This window comes from Mytilus trossulus, chromosome 6, assembly GCF_036588685.1.
Source record: "Mytilus trossulus isolate FHL-02 chromosome 6, PNRI_Mtr1.1.1.hap1, whole genome shotgun sequence".
Classification (NCBI taxonomy): Eukaryota; Metazoa; Mollusca; class Bivalvia; order Mytilida; family Mytilidae; genus Mytilus; species Mytilus trossulus.
Window position 1 is genome coordinate 86,548,074 of NC_086378.1, and position 20,775 is coordinate 86,568,848.

Consider the following 20,775-nt stretch of genomic DNA (forward strand, 5'->3'; position numbering starts at 1 on the left):
ATAAAACTGATAAAAGTCCACACCCTGTTTATTTCAGAAGGAAGGCACAACATGAATTTATGCAGTTTGACAATAGTAAATAATTATACTATAGACTTATATGATATCTATATACAAACAGAAGGAGTCCCAGGAGGATACATAAAACTTAAAATGGTATGAGATTTATCACTCTCATACTCCTAGCTAACTTGCTATATTTCCGCTGAGGTGCATAAACATCTGAGGTTCACTTGCACCTAAGGTTTAGGTTACGGTATTTAAATGAGGTGCGGTTGCACCAAGGTTCAATTAAGGTATATAAATGAGGTGCGATTGCACCAAGGTGCAGATACACCCAAAGTTCATGTGCACCCGAGGTTCAAGTGACAGTATAAAAACGAGGTGCTGTTGCACCAAGGTTTACAATTTAGTAATAAAGGGTCATCTCTAATCAAGGTGCATTGCCATAGCAATGTATATAAATTTTGCCTTATAGTACGGTGCAGAGACACCGAAAATAGATGTGGTGCGCCAAATCCAAACTTGGAAGCACCACTAAATTTGAATACCGTTATAAACGGATTAAATGCAGTAACAGAATCAGTTGATTGGTAAAATCATCTAAATATAAAATGTAATTCAATTCATAACTTTTCTATGAAGGATCAATAATCCATGGAAGCTTTTAAATAAATATTGATGCACCCAGTGCAACTTCGATTGACTCTCGGTGCCAATAAAATAAAAGACTGGTTTCTTTCAATAGAAACACTCAAATAAAGATACCTAAAAAGGCATGATTATATTAAACTATCACGCAAACATACCATCGCTACATCAGAAGAAATATTCTGCTGCGACATTATAAGAAATACTTTAAAAGTTAAACTTTAAGCGACTAAAATTAACGTGTCTCAAGAAAGTGAACTGAGTAGAATGACGTCACGAGTACGCTGACGTCGCTTTATATATAGAATAATATTGACCAATCAAATAATTCGGTTTGCGATCTCCGGGCAAACTTGCTCATTTGCGCAAAGATGGTGGTTCTAAGTATCCTCCGGGCACTTATGCACAATATTACAAATAATTCAGACTTCACAAAGGATTCACACCTAACTAGATGGATACTTAAATGTATTACAAAGTTAGAAATGCAGGATAAAAGCTGTGACATAATATAATGTAAGTGAAATTCCATACTGAAGTGGTTGTGTCCAGACAAAAATGGACATTCTGAATGACAAGTTAAAAGTGAAAGTAGACTAAAAATTACAGAATAAGACCTAATACATGTATAAATAAGTATGCAAACAATATAGAAGGACACAATTCTACGATTCCTACAACATCAAGTGATAATTATTACATAACAAGCGTAAACTACTAATTTTGGGGTCCCTTCAACATATATAAACGACATGTAAACACATCAATTTCCGGTGACATTCCAGAAATGTACTTTAACATCAGATGTAAACAAACAGATAACTTACAATGGAACCAGATGGGATTTAACAGGGATGTGAATAACGAAATATTTTAACAACAATAAGTAATAACAATATAACATTCGACACCATTTTAACTCATTTTATATGGATCATAAAAAGGAAATATTTGTACAAATGATGTACATGTAATTAAGGAACCAATTTCTTGCCGGCACAACAAGTATATATTATATTTTTTCAGCCCTCATCCTTATTTATTCTTCAACCCAGACCAACACAGCATGACATTCCTTGGGTTCAACATTGAAAGAGGAAGTGGTAACTTAGTAGATTTGCAAACCGGGAAAGTCCTAGAGACGGCTATCATTCAACCAAACTTGTTCGATGCTTTAGTTAGAAATGGGGTCAATCTGTCAGAAAACTTTGATGCTTTGCCTAGGTATGTGACTTTACATTATGCTTTATTTATGGAATTTGAAGGGGATTACCTTGAATATGTTTTTTTAATGTCAGTTAGAGATATACTGCATTTTCTACAATATAGATTTCTATCTGTCTTAAAAATATTAACTGGAAACTTTATTTAGAGGTGCCATTTAATTTTTTCTAGTAGAAGTTTTTGTTGTCTACTTTGTTTTACTTGATGGTATGGATAGGACTAAATGTAAAAATTTGGAATTGCCTCTAGTCGTCAAAAAGATACCTTAACCATTGAAAAATTCAAAACTCTCTTTACTTTCAGATTTTGTTCTACATGGTATCAATGTATATCCATCATGTCAACATTTTGCCTTTGTTGCCTTAATGCAAAGTAATCTAAACAATTAGTTGATTTAACCTATTATGGAAGAAAAGAGCAGCATTAATAAAGGAAATTTGACTTTTTCAGACATGAGAAAATAAATAAACTGTGTAACGTGATGGGACTAGAGTATACGCATGACCCTGACGAGTCATATGAATTGACAACAGACAATGTGAAGAAAATTCTGGCTATATATATGAGATTCAGGTAATAAAACATTTTCTCCAGGTAAAAGATCTTGTAACAAACATTGAATATTTTAATTTTGTTTGATATATATATCATCAGATCCACACTATGAAACAATCTATAAGGATGCTGATAATTTGAAATAATTCAGTCAAAACAAGCTCTCTAAATAATAACATTTCAACTATCACATCATCTCTTGTATTATTCCATTTATTCCATTTAGTAGTAAATTTTCTCCGAGCTATTAATCAATATCAAATGTTTCATTTTTCAGCCCCTCAGGAAAGTTATCACATTCTTGTTATTAAGCAATATATAATATTTTTTCAGATGTGACATACCAGTTATCATTATGGGAGAGACTGGATGTGGTAAAACTCGCCTTATCAAATTTATGTGTGCGCTTCAGCAACCTCCAGGGGTTAAAGTAGAAAATATGATTCTTTTGAAGGTAAGAGTAAGGTCTGTTTTTATTAGTTTAAACATATTTATTTATAGTGGATTGGGAAACAAGTTTTGCAACTTATATTAATCCCTCTCCACTTTGCGGGTGCGAGTGCTGCCTTGTAGCGGCATTAGCCTACTCCTTTTTGAAATCTACAAGGGTGTCTTTAACGTGCAAGAGATATGGCTCTCTCTTAACACGGGTCAGCCATTTATCGTCCCCGTCCGACGGACTATCATCGTTTCCTCAAGACCATACTCGCAAATGGTGTCAAGGGAGAGCCGAAAATTGAGTTCCTGAAATTTTCATCCCAAACGGGAATCCAACCAGGAACCTTTGTGTTAGTAGTCCGATGCACTAACCACTACACCACGGCTGTTTTTATTATACCCCCGCCCCGGTTTGAAAAAGAGGGGTATACTGTTTTACCTCTGTCTGTTTGTCAGTTCGTCCGTCCATCTGTCCGTCCTTCAGTCCATCAATCCATTTGCCCCAGGAATATTTTTTTTCACATTTTTCTCAGAACTACAATACAAGGATTTCTAAAATTTTGTTTCAGGGTTTAAATAAGTCAACTATACCGTGTGATGCGTTTTCACATTCATTACTCAACAACTTCCTGTTTACTGAACACTTGCATATTTTTTACTATTAAAATTATCCACTTGCGGCGGGGGTATCATCAGTGAGCAGTATAGCTCTTCATCATTGAGTAGTAGCTCACAGATTCACTTGTTAAAAGTGTGCGATTTAAATGTAGGAAAAAACAACATTTTATGTGTGTATTACGTTGATAACCTTCTATGTTTTTTCTTTGCACAGGTTCATGGCGGAACAAAGCCGTCTGATATAATAAGAAAAGTGAAAAAAGCAGAAGAAATTGCCAGTATAAATTCTGCCAATTATAAAAATATGGACACTGTATTATTCTTTGATGAAGCGAATACAACCGAAGCCATTGGTGTTATCAAGGAAATCATGTGTGACAAATCTCTTGGAGGGAAACAAATTAATCTTCATGAGAGGCTGAAAATAGTGGCAGCTTGTAATCCATACAGAAAGTAAGTTTTATACTGAAGATATCATGTGTGATAAATCTCTTGGAGGGAAACCAATCAATCTTTATTCATGTACATGAAAAAACAAAAGTAGCAGAAAATTGCTTTTATTATTTATCTTTTTTCAAAGACAATTTCATTTAGGTTTTATAAATTAATATTTGCAAGTTATGTACCTATCATAGATGAATTTATGGAATTAAACATTTTTATGCCCAATTTATGGGCATTATGTTTTCTGGTCTGTGCGTCTGTCCATTTGTCCGTCTCATTTCAGGTAAAAGTTATTGGTAAAGGTAGTTCTTGATAAAGTTGAAGTCTAATCAACATTATACCTATTATATGATCTTTCTAATTTTAATGTCAAATTAGAGATTAAATCCCATTTTCATGGTCCACTGAACATAGAAAATGATAGTGTGGATTGGACATTGGTGTACTATGGGCACATTCTTGTTATAAACAAATATATATAGATATAGGAAGATGTGGTATGAGGGACAATGAGACAATTCTCCATCGAAGTAACAATAGTATATTTAAACATACATGGAAAGAAATATAAAAGATGAATAAAATCAAAGGTGTATGGCATTTGAAATAACTACAGCTGTTTTGTTTTTTATATCCAAAATTTAGACATTCTGAGAAGTTGATAAAGAGATTGGAACAGGCCGGACTTGGATATTATGTTAGTTCTGACAAAACTACAGACAAACTTGGTATGTAAGCACTTAATTTTTAGCTATCTTATATTTTGAAAGATTACACAAAATTTAATTGTCTTCCTTTATCAACTGACTGGCTAACTATATTACAATGTCTCCTTTATACACCAAAGCATGATTATCAGAAAACTTTTATGGTCAATATTTTAGGAAATATAAGAAACTAATTATTTTATCAACTGTTTACTATTCAGGTTCAATTTTATATGTTCAGCTTTATATACATGTATAATTCTAAGGAAAATTAATAGCTATAAGATGTAGCTTTCAATTGGCTTTCAAATTCCGATTTCCATTTTATGTTTTATATAGGAAAATGGTTGATTATTGATTTGTTTTACAAATATATCAATCAATCAGCAATGTATTTTCCATGACATATTTTACAGGGAGAATTCCAATGAGACACTTAGTATACCGTGTCCAACCACTCCCTCAAAGTATGCTGCCCCTAGTCTGGGACTTTGGACAATTAAACACAGATGTAGAGGAAATGTATATCAAACAGATGGTTCTCAGATATGTATGTACTTCACAATGTTATAATAATTTCTGTTTTAAGGCTAAAAATCAGGCCTGTATTGTGTTGCTCTGTACACAAAATCATTATCTTAATGTTTGTGGTGTACACAAAGTCATGTGAATTTAACACTTCACTTACAAAGAAGACAAACACTTTCTGAACATAGAAATCCACAAATGAAATTGAAACATCTGCTTCTGCCATTGAACTAAACTTAGTAAAAGCCTATATTATCCATTTCATATTAAGAACTTGTTCTGGAGTTTTCATAATTTTATTGAACAAAAATGCAAGAAATACTTAAAAATCATTTAATGAATTAGTGCCTGTTAACAGGAATTATCTTTTTAATGATTACTTAATTTCATACAAATGATATAATTTCATTCATTATTAATTTTTCAGATAAAAAATGGAGAACTACCTTCTGGAATAGAGACAACTTTGAGCAAGATACTCACTGTATCTCAAGATTTTATGAGAGATCAAAAGGTACAGTTTTGATTAGAATGAAAACAGCAACAAACACAACCATAGAATTTCAGGCTCCTGATTTTGGACAGGCACTGACTTATTGTTACTTGGTTGAACATGTTAGCAGGGCATTGGAGAAACAGCACAACATATTCATTATCAAGTGTTGAATGTTTTTGCTGAATAATGGTTTTCTTTGATCACCAGTTCAATGAACATGGAAATATGATAGTGATGGTGGTATATGGTGTCCTATCTGGTCATATGCTTATATAGGTGTAACACTAACTGGAAACAATGTATTGGTAAAATAAAAGTTGATTTAAATAGAATATACTTGTATTTCAGGATGAGTGCAGTTTTGTCAGCTTGAGGGATGTAGAGAGAGTTTTACAAATGATGAGTTGGTTCTATAGACAAAGTAGGGAAGACCAGTTATTGTTCAAGAGACTTCACAATATGAATGATGCAGAAGACTCAGATGAAGATTCGGAGGATGAAGCAATGGATGTAGAAGCACCTTGTCAGGTAAATGTATAATACCCAATCAGGTAAATGTGAAACAGCTCATCAGGTAAATGTGAAACAACCCATATTGTAAATGTGAAACAGCTCATTAGGTAAATGTGAAACAACCCATATTGTAAATGTGAAATGGTTCTTTAGGTAAATGTTAAACTTCCCATCAGGAAAATGTGAAACACCCCATCAGGTAAATGTGAAACGGCTCATTAGGTAAATGTGAAACACCTCAACAGGTAAATGTGCAACTTCCCCTCAGGAAAATGTGAAACACCCCATCAGGTAAATGTGAAACGGCTCATTAGGTAAATGTGAAATGGCTCATTAGGTAAATGTGAAACGGCTCATTAGGTAAATGTGAAACAACCCATATTGTAAATTAGAAACAGCTCATCAGGTAAATGTGAAACATCCAACCAGGTAAATGTGAAACATCCCATCAGGGAAATGTGAAACACCTCATATTGTAAATGTGAGTATGTCTTTTGAAATTTATTTAGAAAAATTGACCCAACTTGCCGTTGTGGAAAAGGAAAAACTACAACCAATCCTTACTTAAGGGCATATCCAACAGTTTATTTCTGACGGTGAGAATTTTTTCCCTTTAAGATATTTTATTCTTCAATTGACAGAGAATCGAATTTTGCCCCAAAAAATATATGTTGTCGATTTCGTTTTTGCAAAAAATGCTGCTGAAAATTGAACATTTTTGGAATTTTGGAGTAAAAAACGTTTTTTATTTAAAAAATTTAAATATGATTTTTTAATCAAAATATACTTATATAATTGGGCTCAAATTTAAGGAAAATAATTCAAGATGGTTAGAAAAATCTAACTTGACCATTTAAAGAATTAATTCTTACTCAAATAAAGCCAAAAACGTCAGGATTACCCCCAAAAACGGTAAGAAATGAACATTTGAAATGCACATTTTAGATTTTTTTAAATATTTCTAACGGTGTCGATTTGACTAAAGTAAGATATGTTATTCTTTGAAAAAAATGGAACGTCATAACGTTTTGAAAAATATTTGTCACCGTACTCGTTTTTGAGAAAAATCGAGTAATATCATACTGTTTACTCAATCCCTTCCGTAAGCCTCACAAATAGCGCCAAAAATAAGACGTTTCGGAACGTAACGTTATAGTTCCCGCTAATTTTTCATAGGCAGTGCGACGGTGTTGCAGACAAATGTATTTTTACACTGTGACTTTGTTGGATAGTTGTCTCGACAGCAGTCATGTCGCCTCTTCTTCTTTATAATGGACCAGTATATGAACGAGATAATAATTCAGTTAGTTCTTCTATAGTGTTCGTCAAAATTGTGAAACCCGGGTGTGAAACATGCAAACCATTAACCCGAATAATTCAGTCGTTATATTCCGCTGATCTACGATTACTACCTAGCAAGTAGGAGAGATCGATTACGGGGAGGTACTGAATTATTCGGTTTAGCAAACCATGGAATAACAAACTATTAAAATAGTCCCCGGCTATCGTATACGGTATTTCATCCCTCTTCCTCTGAGTTCAGTATTTTTGTGATTTTACTTTTTACAACAAACGAACTACACGTTAGAAGTCCGTTTCTGTGTGTCGGTCTATAGTACAAAGCAGGGTTAATTTTCATATTATATTTACATTTGATGTTTTTCATTTAATATGCCACTTGACGTCCGTCGTCATTATTTATTTTACCGTTACTTTACAAAGAAGTGTTTGTCTTACACTGATTTACATTACACTGTCTATATAATTTCACATATCGAAATCAATAAAGAGCACGTGAAATTTTGCAACCAAACACTTGTCTAAAATCTCACCCACTCCGTATTATATATTCCTGTTGCAGTTTTGGCTTTTTCTCTTTACAGGCTTCTAGCTATAACACAAATCTGTATGTTAACTCTTAGTGTTTTGAATTACGTGTGTCGTTGGTTTGCTGACGTATTAATGTATACCTTTAAAATCTTTATCATTAAAAATGGATTGATTGGGTATAGAACTATTCCGTCTCAGTACTGCTCCTGTCCAACAGTTACTTGTATATATTTGCTAAAATTGGGTGCGGCCGTTTAGCTGCTCGGATGTATAAATTTGCAGCCTCATTTAGTCGAAATAAAAATGTCGTAATATCAGATGCATAGAGTAAGGAGAGTTTCGCGCTATCTATACGCTAAAATGCCATCTAAATAAATGATTGAAGGGATAAAGGAACTTCGAATAAAATCTATAAACAACAACAAAGATCACATGAAAATTGAAGTTGCGCCTTTTGCAGTTGTAGATGAAAACATACTTTGTTGAACAAAACAGATCAGTTTGACATTAACTTGAGCATAAACAAAACGACCGAAAAATGTTGAATGTTAAAATAAATTGTGGACATTTTTTCGTGTGTTTTTGCTTTTATGACATATTTACTATAATTTATATAAGTATATGAAATTGAAACTGTGACAGTATTTTTTCACCTAAACGAGCCTGACTGCCGTGGTTTTACGCTTCAATATATGAGTTATTGCATTTATACACAATGGAAATTGTTTTCTGTTCTACTGCTTTCTACATAGTTTGGCTGTATACAATGTAACCACTGATGTAGACTACTAGAGTGGGGCGCTCATATTCGCCGTGGACCACAATTTCGCCGTTTTATAATTTTAAGGTGTAAAAACTTCAAAGGATGGTTGAAATGGAAGAAATATGCCGATAAATTATATTTTTAAAACAAATATGGTTATTTTTGAAAATGAGACATAATTTCGGAACCAACCGCAAAGGACCGAAAAACGGACATCGGTTTACAGCCAATTTCCTGAATGAAAAAAAAAATCAAAAAAATATTTCTTAGTTATTTTCTTGACTGATTGCCCAAAAGATCAGTTTTTTACACCTTTCAAATGTCTGCTATTCATCTATAATGAAATTTATTTGATAAATATTGTGTAAAGCTGCAGTTATTTGGTTTAAAATAGATATGCAAAAACGGCGAATATGTGTCCCCCGTTGACAAAAAATCAGGAAATTTCAAACACCCTTTAATCACACTTTTCAGATGATTTTTCTCAAAACTAACACGTTTTCAAGCTAGGAATAATTTGCATTTGAAGTTATCTTCATATAGAAATATCAGTATACTTCAAAAACATAAAGACCTGAACATAAATTGAAGAAAACATGGAAAGATATGGCGAAATTGACCACCCCACTCTATATTATTATTGATTATTCAAAAAAGTGAATTCTAAGAGAAAGATGCGGAAAGAAATTCTAAAATTATCGTTTTGAAATAAGATATAAAATAAAAATAAAAAACCAAAACTGGAACACTGTTTGAGACAATTATCAGTTGAGAACTAATGATTATGCATCACTATATGAAACTGATGAATTGATTGTTGCCGTGCTCCAGTGGCAAATATATCACGCATATCTACGACGAGGCGAGAGTGGATCGATTGATACATTATCAAGATATAAAGAGTGTACTAGCGGTAAAACGTATGCCGTACTAGATAAAGTTGAATGATGATCAAAATCGTGAGTAAAGCTATTAGCCCCCCCCCCCCTCCCCATTTTGAATTATGGTATTTTGTCAAAGGCTGTTTTTTTTCCCATCATGTTATGGACCTACTGACTGAAAAGGGCGTGTCTAATTAGTAAAGACACCTACACTGGTTTTTTTTGTGTTTTATTTTTAAATTATATTTGTTTCCTCATACATAAGTAAACACCAACATCGTCGTATATTTTCTACTTGTATGTTAGTGTATATATTACAATGTTTTCCTATTTCAATATTTTTTTATTACTGTGTCATCTTTTGTTTTACTTTGTTTACCGGTTAAAGTTCATATTCATTTAAAGAGCTACTGTATATCTATTAGCACTTCAACGCAAAGCTAGATGCATGATAAATGCTATATTACGCCGTATTTATTTTTTCTCAAGAAACCTTTTTTTTCATCTTTCTCACGTAAAACCAAACTTTAAGTTTTCTATCCTGGATGACAAAATCTCGGAAAAAGTTGATAAAGAACTAATTACAATTTGTGCTACTTTCTTATGCAATAATAAATCATTATGCATTTGCTCTCGTTGTTTTTTACTGTATTGAAGATAATTTAATAAAACGGAAACTTAAGTGAGTATGGTCTAGTAATGATTAAGATAATTGCAGTTCTTTTATGATAGACCAAATGGACAAAGATATCTTTTAGTTTTGAATTCTAGTTCTGCTAATATTCTGTATGATTTTTTTGCCGATTCCCGCCGTGCCATTTCCAATGAGGAAAGAAACCGCTCTTTCCAAACGGCCATTATGACGTCGTTGAAACACCGTGAAATTACGGGAAACAATAAACGACGTTTACGTTTGTTATTACCTCCCCTGAAACTGTTGGATATGCCCTTAAGGATTCTTTATTTGCTACATCAGTAGTGGGAGACGTCCTTACATTGGTAGCATTTAACAAGCACATGTCTTGTTATATGTTTTTCTATGCCCCATTTATGGGCATTATGTTTTCTGGTCTATGCGTCTATTTGTTGTTCATTTGTCTGTTTATCCATCGTGTGTCCCACTTCAGGTTAAAATTTTTGGTCAAGTTTGTTTTTGATGAAGTTGAAGTCCAATCAAATTGAAACTTAGTAAACACTTTCCCTATAATACGATCTTTCTAATTTTAATGCCAAATTAGAGATTTGATCTCATTTTCATGGTCCACTGAACATAAAAATGCTAGTGAGGAAGTGGCATCCATGTACTGGGGACACATTCTTGTTTTTATACCCCACCTACGATAGTAGAGGGGCATTATGTTTTCTGGTCTGTGCGTCCGTTCGTCCGTCTGTCCGGCCTCAGGTTAAAGTTTTTGGTCAAGGTAGTTTTTGATGAAGTTGAAGTCCAATCTACTTCAAACTTAGTACCCATGTTGCCTATGATATGATCTTTCTAATTTTAATGCCAAACTAGAGATTTTACCCCAATTTCACGGTCCACTGAACATAGAAAATGATAATGCGAGTGGGGCATTCGTGTACTGAGGACACATTCTTGTTATAAGTATATCACAGACGACACAAAGGTGAACAACCAGACAAAATTTCTAAACAATTTTATGATATCTATCAATTCATTATGTACATTTCATTAGGAACTATCATTTGTTTTGTTTTTTTCATTTTCATGTACCTTCTGTTATCTGTGGGTTTTTTCCCTGTCTAAATATAAATACTTCTTAGTAACTCAGTCAACCATGTTTGTCAAAGTTTCATATGATTACTCAGCAAAAAGTTATACTAAAAATAAATTAAAGACTGAAAGTATATATAAATAATATTTATGCTTATATGAATTTAAATTACTACATATATATAAGTAAGCTGCCTACCAAAAACAATAATAACAGCAATGTTGTGAAGGAATTTTTACTTCAAGTTAAATATATCCTAGAACCATATATACTCCTAGATATAAAAATGTTGCATCTGTAATATGTGAGTAATGAAATAAGCATAGTTATTTTAGATACGATTATAATCTTCTTAGAAATCTTGCATTTCATAATTATTTATAAAACTTTTATTATAGCAAATAGATGATGTGACCAGATCACTGGTGCTTGCCCTTGGAGTCTGTTACCATGCCTGTTTAAAGAACAGAAAAGAATACAGGGATACAGTTGCTATGTATTTCACACAACCATTGGTGTTACCAGGAGGTGCTGATCAGATCGATGACGAAATTACAAAGTAATCATTTAAAATAAACAGACTTTTACATAATGGCAGAGATTTGTATAGTCCAAATGATTAAAAAGTATAGCATAAAGAAGCAAGATAGAAATGAACAAAAATTGTTATAATAATTATTATGAGAAACTATTGCTTGATTCAATGAAAGAGAAACAGAAAAGAATCTCAGATATTCACCCATTTTCAGCAAAAGTAACGAAAAAAAATACATAAATTTTAAGAGTAATAGAATAGAAAAAGTGAAAAAATAAGCATTTGATCAAGCATTCCTCTATATATAATTACAGATGTCAGTCTGTGTTCTTGGATAGTGTTAGCTTAGCACCAAACATAGCGAAGAACCAGGCTTTAATGGAGAATGTATTTATGATGATAGTGTGTATAGAGTTGAGAATTCCTATGTTCTTGGTTGGTAAACCTGGAAGTTCTAAATCTCTAGCTAAGACCATAGTAGCTGATGCCATGCAAGGAAATGCTGCTCAGAATGAACTCTTCAAGAACTACAAACAGGTGATATATCATATATGTCTTTAGAGATCTTTAATAGGTCTTAGACTGACTTGTTGGGAAAGCATTTTCTGTATATCCATTATCTTAATTTAATGCTAGAGGTCTTATTGAGAATAAGTTAACAAATAGCTGATTATGAGGACCTATGTTGCTGATTAATAGTTATATTATTACAACTGTCTGCGAACTATCATTTCTCTTTAAAAGTTTGGGTACATTTTTGTCCAGCCTGCGACTTTTGCGACATGTAAATATTACTCAAACCACGAAAATTGATATCCACGAATTAAAGTACTTTCACAGTAGTTAAGTTTTTGTGTTTTGGTCTTTTTTCTTATACTATATGTAATAGGTCATCTATATTTGGTGTTTGGAATTTTTTTATAATGTTCATATCAGTCTCACAGATTTAATTTAACCTTGACCTCATTTTCACGGTTCATTGTTTTTGTGTTTTAGTCTGTTTTACTTGGGCCTTAATAAGGAATAGGTCGACTATATTTGTTGTATGGAAGGATTGTAAGCTATACATGTCTGCCTGACATGGTTCATCTGACCTTGACCTCTTTTTCATGGTTCATTTGTTAATGTTTAGTTTTCTTGGTTTAGTCTATTTCTTTGAAACTATAAGCAATAGGTCAACTATATTTCGTGTATTGCATATTTGTAAGGTGTACATTTATGTTTGTGTCTGGTTTATATGAAGTTGACATTATTTTCATGGATCATGTTACGTTTATGTGATAGTAGTAGTAACTCTTTATATTAAGGACTAACAACATAATATCAATGTTGAGTAAAGAAGTGTGCACTTTTGTTTATAATGTTTCAAAATTGATGGGAGTGGAAGAATGGGATGTTCTCAAACTTATTAATTGTTGGTGGTTGTAGCTTCTTGACAATCTTGTTTAAAAAATACTCAAAATCTTTTATTATGAATGGTTGGGTTCCAAAAAATAGTGTGTCTATGCTCCAGTTGGTTTTAATTCTGGAACAGTCCCTGAAAACTACTGTTACCACAGTATATGTATAAAGTCTAAATCTATGCTCTGACTACTTTTGCAGGTACAAATGGTATCTTTTCAATGCAGTCATCTGTCAGTACCAGAAGGTATTGTGGGTACATTCAGACAATGTGCTAACTTCCAGAAAGGTAAACCATTAGATAGATTTGTATCTATTGTTGTATTGGATGAGATTGGTCTGGCTGAAGATTCTCCCAGAATGCCTTTGAAGGTAATTATAGTACTTTTTAATTTTTTTCCGTTTTTTTGTTTTAAATTAAACCAGGGCAGTTACCTTAACCTTTAGATACAAGCAGAATTCAGTCTACTTTTTAGCTCACCTTTCCTAAAAGGAAATGTGAGCTTTTCTCATCACTTGGCGTCCGTCGTCATTGTCTGTCGTCGTTAACAATTTTTCAAACATCTTCTCCTCTGAAACTACTGAATGGATTTGGATGAAACTTAGCATGATTGTTCCCTAGATTATCCTGCACTAAGTTTGTGCTTCGATTTTTGATCCTTAAAAAAACATGGCCGCCATTACTTAAAATAGAACATAGGGTCAAATGCAGTTTTTGGCTTATATCTCAAAAACTAAAGCATTTAGAGCAAATCTGACATGGGATAAAAAAATGTTTATTAGGTCAAATTCTATCAGCCCTGAAATTTTCAGATGAATCAAACAACCCATTGTTGGGTTGCTGCCACTTAATTGGTAATTTTAAGGAAATTTGGCAGTTTTTGGTCATTATCTTGAATATTATTATAGATAAAGATAAACTGTAAACAGCAAAAATGATCAGCAAAGTAAGATCTACAAATAAGTTAATATTACCAAACATGTCAATTGACCCCTTAAGGTGTTATTGTCCTTTAATGACAATTTTTCACAATTTGTTCACCATATTTGCTAACTTTAAAAAATCTTCTCCTCTAAAACTACTCAACCAAATTTAACCAAACTTCATTTGAATGATCAGTAGGGTGTATAAAATAAAGTTTGTGTTTTATTTTCTATTTTGTCTAAATACATGGCTGTCATGGCTAAAACTAGAACACAGGGTAAAATGCAGTTTTTGGCTTATATCTCAAAAACTCCAGCATTTAGAGCAAATAAGACAAGAAGTTAAAGTATTTATTAGGTCAAGGTCTACCTGTCCTGAAATTTTCAGCCGAATTGGGTAACTGTTTTTTCAGGTATAATGCCCCTGAATTGATTATTTTAAAGAAATTTTGTTTTTTTTGGTTATTATCTTGAATATTATTATAGATACAGAAAAACTGTTAATAGCAAAAATGTTAAGCAAAGTAAGATCTACAAATAAGTCAATTTGACCAAAATTGTCAATTGACCCCTTAAGGAGTTATTGCCCTTTAAAGACTTTTTTCACAATTTGTTCATCATGTTGACTTACTTTAAAAAATCTTCTCCTTTGAAACTGCTGTATCAATTTCAGTCAAACTTAGGCTAAATGAGTTTCAGAGTATCTAAAATAAATTTTATATTTTATTTCCTTGTATGTCAAGAAACATAGCTCCTATGAATAAAGTAGAACATAGGAGAAAATGTTTTTTTTTTGGCTTTTGAAGAAAATAGGACGATTCAAAGAACATTTAAATAAATTGAAAAGCCAAAATAATCATTGATGAGAGATTTAACCAAAAAAAATTAAGGTGAGTGATTCAGGCTCTTGAGAGCCTCTTGTTCATACTGAGCAGTTATTATCTGATCATAAAAAGCTAAAAAAAAACATTATTACCATGATCTTATTAATGTACAATTCAGGTTTTTTTTGGTATTTTTTTTAGACCTTACATCCTCTCCTTGAAGACGGTTGCCCTGACGATGAAGAACCAGCACCCTATAAAAAGGTAAAAATTTTTGTTTACTGCTTAGATATGAATAGACAAAATTAAAACTGTGTACTTAACTTACATAATTGCTTCATAATCTAAAAGCTATGTTCACTACTTTAAATAAAATAAATTTCAAAAAGCGAACCAACGCCTAGTGAATTTGTAGTATGGTAGAGTTCATGAAGTGGATACCTGAGACCGGTATGCAGGGTCGTTATGATAAAAAACATAAAATGTAGAGAGTCTTATAACAACAACACTTTAGGGACTGCTGCTGAAATTTATTGATAAATTTTAACGACTCAATTTTAAAATGGTAAGTAACGTTATAAATAGCAACTGAAAGTGAAAGAGAAAGTTCATTGTAAGTATGTAAGTAAACTATAAAAAGAAATAAAATAAAATATTCTAAATCTTATATGAATATTATTTTGACAGTCAAAGAATGGAAGCCTCGCAGGTTAAATTGCTAATACCATGCTGAGTTAGTTTTGGTGCATATCTATTAAGTGTTGATACTTTCCTAGCACATTATATGTTTTCTTTAATACTTGCAGGTTGCTTTCATTGGTATATCAAACTGGGCCCTGGATCCAGCTAAAATGAATCGAGGAATACTTGTACAGAGAGAAGTTCCTGATATCACGGAACTTATTGAAAGTGCTAGGTGTGTATATAGATCATTTCGTAATGTAAACACCTGATTACTATATGACTGTTTCTTTCCTTTTTATGCCCCCATTGCAGCAGAGGGGGCATTAAGTGTTACCCTCTTTCATCTATATGTCTTAAAATATTTTTGTTTGTTTTGCCTCAACCAAGTGTTTTCATACCACAAAATTCTGATCAAGTTCGAATATGGGTTCATCACTTTTTCTGTTCTTGAGTTATGTCCCTTTAAAATGTTATATGCAATTGGAGATATCATCTTTATCTCCATTTATTATAGCTAAAGACACAGTATTTGTTTTGTGTATAACAAGTTTCTGAATGTAACTTCTTCATGTATACAAAGTTCAAGGTCATCAAGCATAGGAATTTTTAGTAAAATTGATTGGGAATACATTTTATTACTTATTCTATAAAAAAAAAACAAGAATGTGTCCTGAGTACACAGATGCCCCATCCACACTTTCATTTTCTATGTTCAGTGGACTGTAAAAATGGGGTAAAATCTTTTATTTTGCATTATAAGGAACATGTTAACTAAGTTTCAAGTTGATTGGACTTCATCAAAAACTGCCTGAACCAAAAACTTTAACCTGAAGCAGGACAGAGGGAGGAACGGACTGATGACACACAGACCAGAAAACATAATGCTCATAAATGGGGCAATACAGTCAAATAGAGCTCTTGAGTATATGTAAATGCAATACATGACTGTGTACAAAACAACTTATAGATTTACAAATAAAAGTTGAATTGTGTCATGATCATGTATTCCTCTTTTAAGGATAAATGTAAATGATTTATGTGAAATTGTTTGTATTATTAGAGGGATATGTACAACAAAGAAACAGAAAGTATTGAAACACATAGAACAAATGATACACCCAATGGCAGACTCTTATTTGGAATTATTTAAAGAAGCTTCTACAGAAATGAGGGAATTCTTTGGTCTTCGAGACTTTTACAGGTAAATATGACAAGTTATTTTGTCTTTTAGTAGTACTTTTACAGGTAAATATGACAAGTTATCTTGTCTTTTAGTAGTACTTTTACAGGTAAATATGACAAGTTATCTTGTCTTTTAGTAGTACTTTTACAGGTAAATATGACAAGTTATTTTGTCTTTTAGTAGTACTTTTACAGGTAAATATGACAAGTTATTTTGTCTTTTAGTAGTACTTTTACAGGTAAATATGACAAGTTATCTTGTCTTTTAGTAGTACTTTTACAGGTAAATATGACAAGTTATTTTGTCTTTTAGTAGTACTTTTACAGGTAAATATGACAAGTTATTTTGTCTTTTAGTAGTACTTTTACAGGTAAATATGACAAGTTATTTTGTCTTTTAGTAGTACTTTTACAGGTAAATATGACAAGTTATCTTGTCTTTTAGTAGTACTTTTACAGGTAAATATGACAAGTTATTTTGTCTTTTAGTAGTACTTTTACAGGTAAATATGACAAGTTATCTTGTCTTTTAGTAGTACTTTTACAGGTAAATATGACAAGTTATTTTGTCTTTTAGTAGTACTTTTACAGGTAAATATGACAAGTTATCTTGTCTATTAGTAGTACTTTTACAGGTAAATATGACAAGTTATCTTGTCTTTTAGTAGTTCTTTTACAGATAAATATGACAAGTTATCTTGTCTTTTAGTGGTACTTTTACAGGTAAATATGACAAGTTATTTTGTCTTTTAGTAGTACTTTTACAGGTAAATATGACAAGTTATCTTGTCTTTTAGTAGTACTTTTACAGGTAAATATGACAAGTTATTTTGTCTTTTAGTAGTACTTTTACAGGTAAATATGACAAGTTATCTTGTCTTTTAGTAGTACTTTTACAGGTAAATATGACAAGTTATTTTGTCTTTTAGCACAGAAGATGTACAATTCAATAGTCCATTTGCCAATTTGATTTTATTATCACACACCTTTAAACAAATTACTTCCCTTTGTCAATGGAAGACTGATTGTATACTGGTCAAAATTGGTTTCTACCAATCCAACGCATGGTAGGAGGGATCCTGATCCCAAAATCCTGGGCTTAAAAACATGAAATCCTGAGATCCTGAATTTAAAGAAATATACATCCCCACATCCTGAAATTCAAGAAAAGAATCCCCCGATCCTAAAAGGATCAATCCTGAAAAACACCCTATCCCTATCCCGGAGTCCCTATAAAGGTCCTAACCCCCCCCCCCCCCCCCCCCCCCATCATGATAAGTTAAAAGTGATGTATCAACAGTTTATATAAATTTTCATGAAAAATAACTTCTAATAATATTCAACTATAAACAACAAACTAATGTAATTTAAAGATTTGAAAAACTTAAAGGTTGCTCACATTACCCACAGGTAAATTTCCTTTTCCCCTAGCTCTCCATGGTCAATAAAAATGTATGTCCCTCATAAGGAAACAAAAACACACTATATGTATAAAAATTATAGGGAAAAAATCTATAGTCTTGTCTATTATACATTGGTTTTTAAAATCTTGGGTATGCTTATCACAACGTCTAATGCCTTCTTGTTATTTTAGTTTACTGAAGATGTTATATGGCTTTGTGTCAGAATCAAAGAAGAAACCAACATGGTTCCAACTAAAACATTCTATACTGAGAAATTTTGGAGGACTAGAGAATGTTCAACCAGTTGATATTTTCTATAAAAAGTTGGCACATCTAGTGGACAAATATGATAAGGTATTTTAACAACAAAATGTAATTTTAACATATATAACACAGAAATTAACAACTTTAGGTCACTGTACGGTCTTCAACAGTGAGCAAAGCCCATAACGCATCTAGTCACCTATAAAAGGCCCTGAATTGATAATGTAAAATAATTCAAACGAGATAACTAATGGCCTAATTTATGTACAAGAAATGAACAAAAACATATATGCAACACATAAACAAACAACAACCACTAAATTACAGACTCTTGACTTGGGACAGGCACATACATAAATAATGTAGCGGGGTTAAACGTGTTAGCAGGATCTCAACCTCCCCTAACCTGACACAGTGGTATAACAGTACAACATAAGAAGGAACAATAAAAATCGGTTGAAAAAGGCTTAACTCACAAAATTTGTTTTTGTGGATATATAGACAATAGTTTAGTGTCTTTAAATATCAGCTGTATTTGTACGAGGCTAGGAAACAAGGTGTATGTGAGCTTTTAGTGAGCTACTACACCTGTTTCGAGCCGAGTACAAATACAGCTGATATTTAAAGACACTAAACTGTTCTTGTCTTTATCCTACAATTAATTCGTATATTATTTGTGTTTTGAAAGACACAAAAAACACATGTTTGCATTTATTTTCAATTTGAAAGCCCTTGAGGCCCGTGTAGTAATACGATACAGTAATCACACATTCAGCTGAAGACGGGTTTCGCAAAGAAAGAATCTCGAATGGTCAACAATAATATATCGCTCAAGGTGAATACTCATTTATTTTAACATAACAACTAATTTCAACAGTAAAAACAAATAACAAAACACTGTCCAATTTGAAACAGAATTGTACGAGTTGTCCTACGCTTCAGATTCGACATTCATGCTGAAATTGACATGGTTCTTTTTGTTCCACAATCGTACACATTCAAGTTTTGAAATCGATATAAAAGACCGCTGTTCATATGTGTATGTTATCAGAAAATTTGTGTGATTCTTATTGCTCAAAAGAAATGTTTGAAAACAAACAGAACGATAAAAGTAATCGTTAATTCGCAATTGATACGTCATTGGAATTCTGAGGTCACGTAGGTTTATACAATACTCAGTCCGGCAGTGGGCAGAGCTTTAAAGCGATATCTGTATAGTATACAGATACAGCATAGCGATATCTGTAGGGCAGTATCTGTATAGTAGAACACCTAATTGCAGGATAAATTAGTATGTAGGAGCTGAATTACGGTAAACAATAAAATAATGTCAATATCTGTGATACCATTATATGATATAACTTTGATGGAATATTTCCAGCGAAGAGAAAATGATCCAGATTGTACCCCAGCAGGAATGATCCAGGCCTGTCTGACAGGTAAAGACACATCTATCAGGTATGTCAGATTTAATCAAATGAAATGTGGGGTATGAAGCAATACACCTTACTGCTATTTGGAAATCTGTCCTGCTTGAACTATTGATGTCATACAACAATCCCTTTTCCATTATGGCGTCAGATATTTTGTAATATGACGTTAAAAATTAATGGGAACCTTTGTAATTTCCAGTAATAGCAGACAAATAGTGATAAGGTGTATGTGACAGCAACCTAACAGAAAACCTAAAAGAATTTCAGAGGCCACCTAAATTATATTAATCATCAGTATTTACTTGCAAAGGAAAGGACATTTCTTTCACAATATTTATGCAAGGTTTCATGGCTATATAATTTGCTGAAACCTTACATTTTTGTGGATATGTGATTTTGTGGTTCTGCCGAATTCCGGGTATAATTTTAAAGGAATTTTGTTTTTGAATATTTAAATTCGTGGTTCACCTGTACCCTTGAAACCCATGAATATTGGTATCCAATGAATAATAATGAATCCACAGTATATGTTAAAATCAGTGTCTGGAAACAGCTATTATATGTAGTTATTGGCAGCCTTCATATTTGTCCTTTATTTTTCCAGCGAGACCAGATACCTGTTACTGCTGACCGAGAACTATGGAGCCTTGACAATATTACAACAGAAAATCTTTACCATGGAGAATGCTGTTGTTATATTTGGAAGTAGTTTCCCTAGTGACCAAGAATATACCCAGGTATGTC

The 20,775-nt window shown here is 32.5% G+C and overlaps 1 protein-coding gene across 1 annotated transcript in view; it reads left to right on the forward strand.

The window, feature by feature from the left end:
- LOC134722103 (E3 ubiquitin-protein ligase rnf213-alpha-like) overlaps positions 1 to 20,775 on the forward strand; it is a 148,554-nt gene that overhangs the window by 56,857 nt on the left and 70,922 nt on the right. Inside the window, exons 28-44 of the mRNA XM_063585590.1 lie at positions 1,678 to 1,875; positions 2,326 to 2,448; positions 2,764 to 2,884; positions 3,701 to 3,939; positions 4,576 to 4,658; positions 5,054 to 5,187; positions 5,593 to 5,679; positions 6,010 to 6,189; positions 11,780 to 11,940; positions 12,231 to 12,453; positions 13,519 to 13,689; positions 15,267 to 15,329; positions 15,872 to 15,981; positions 16,810 to 16,950; positions 18,526 to 18,688; positions 19,980 to 20,056; positions 20,636 to 20,768. Of these exons, the coding sequence (XP_063441660.1) occupies positions 1,678 to 1,875; positions 2,326 to 2,448; positions 2,764 to 2,884; positions 3,701 to 3,939; positions 4,576 to 4,658; positions 5,054 to 5,187; positions 5,593 to 5,679; positions 6,010 to 6,189; positions 11,780 to 11,940; positions 12,231 to 12,453; positions 13,519 to 13,689; positions 15,267 to 15,329; positions 15,872 to 15,981; positions 16,810 to 16,950; positions 18,526 to 18,688; positions 19,980 to 20,056; positions 20,636 to 20,768 (2,407 nt within the window). The remainder of the gene's footprint in view (positions 1 to 1,677; positions 1,876 to 2,325; positions 2,449 to 2,763; positions 2,885 to 3,700; positions 3,940 to 4,575; positions 4,659 to 5,053; positions 5,188 to 5,592; positions 5,680 to 6,009; positions 6,190 to 11,779; positions 11,941 to 12,230; positions 12,454 to 13,518; positions 13,690 to 15,266; positions 15,330 to 15,871; positions 15,982 to 16,809; positions 16,951 to 18,525; positions 18,689 to 19,979; positions 20,057 to 20,635; positions 20,769 to 20,775) is intronic.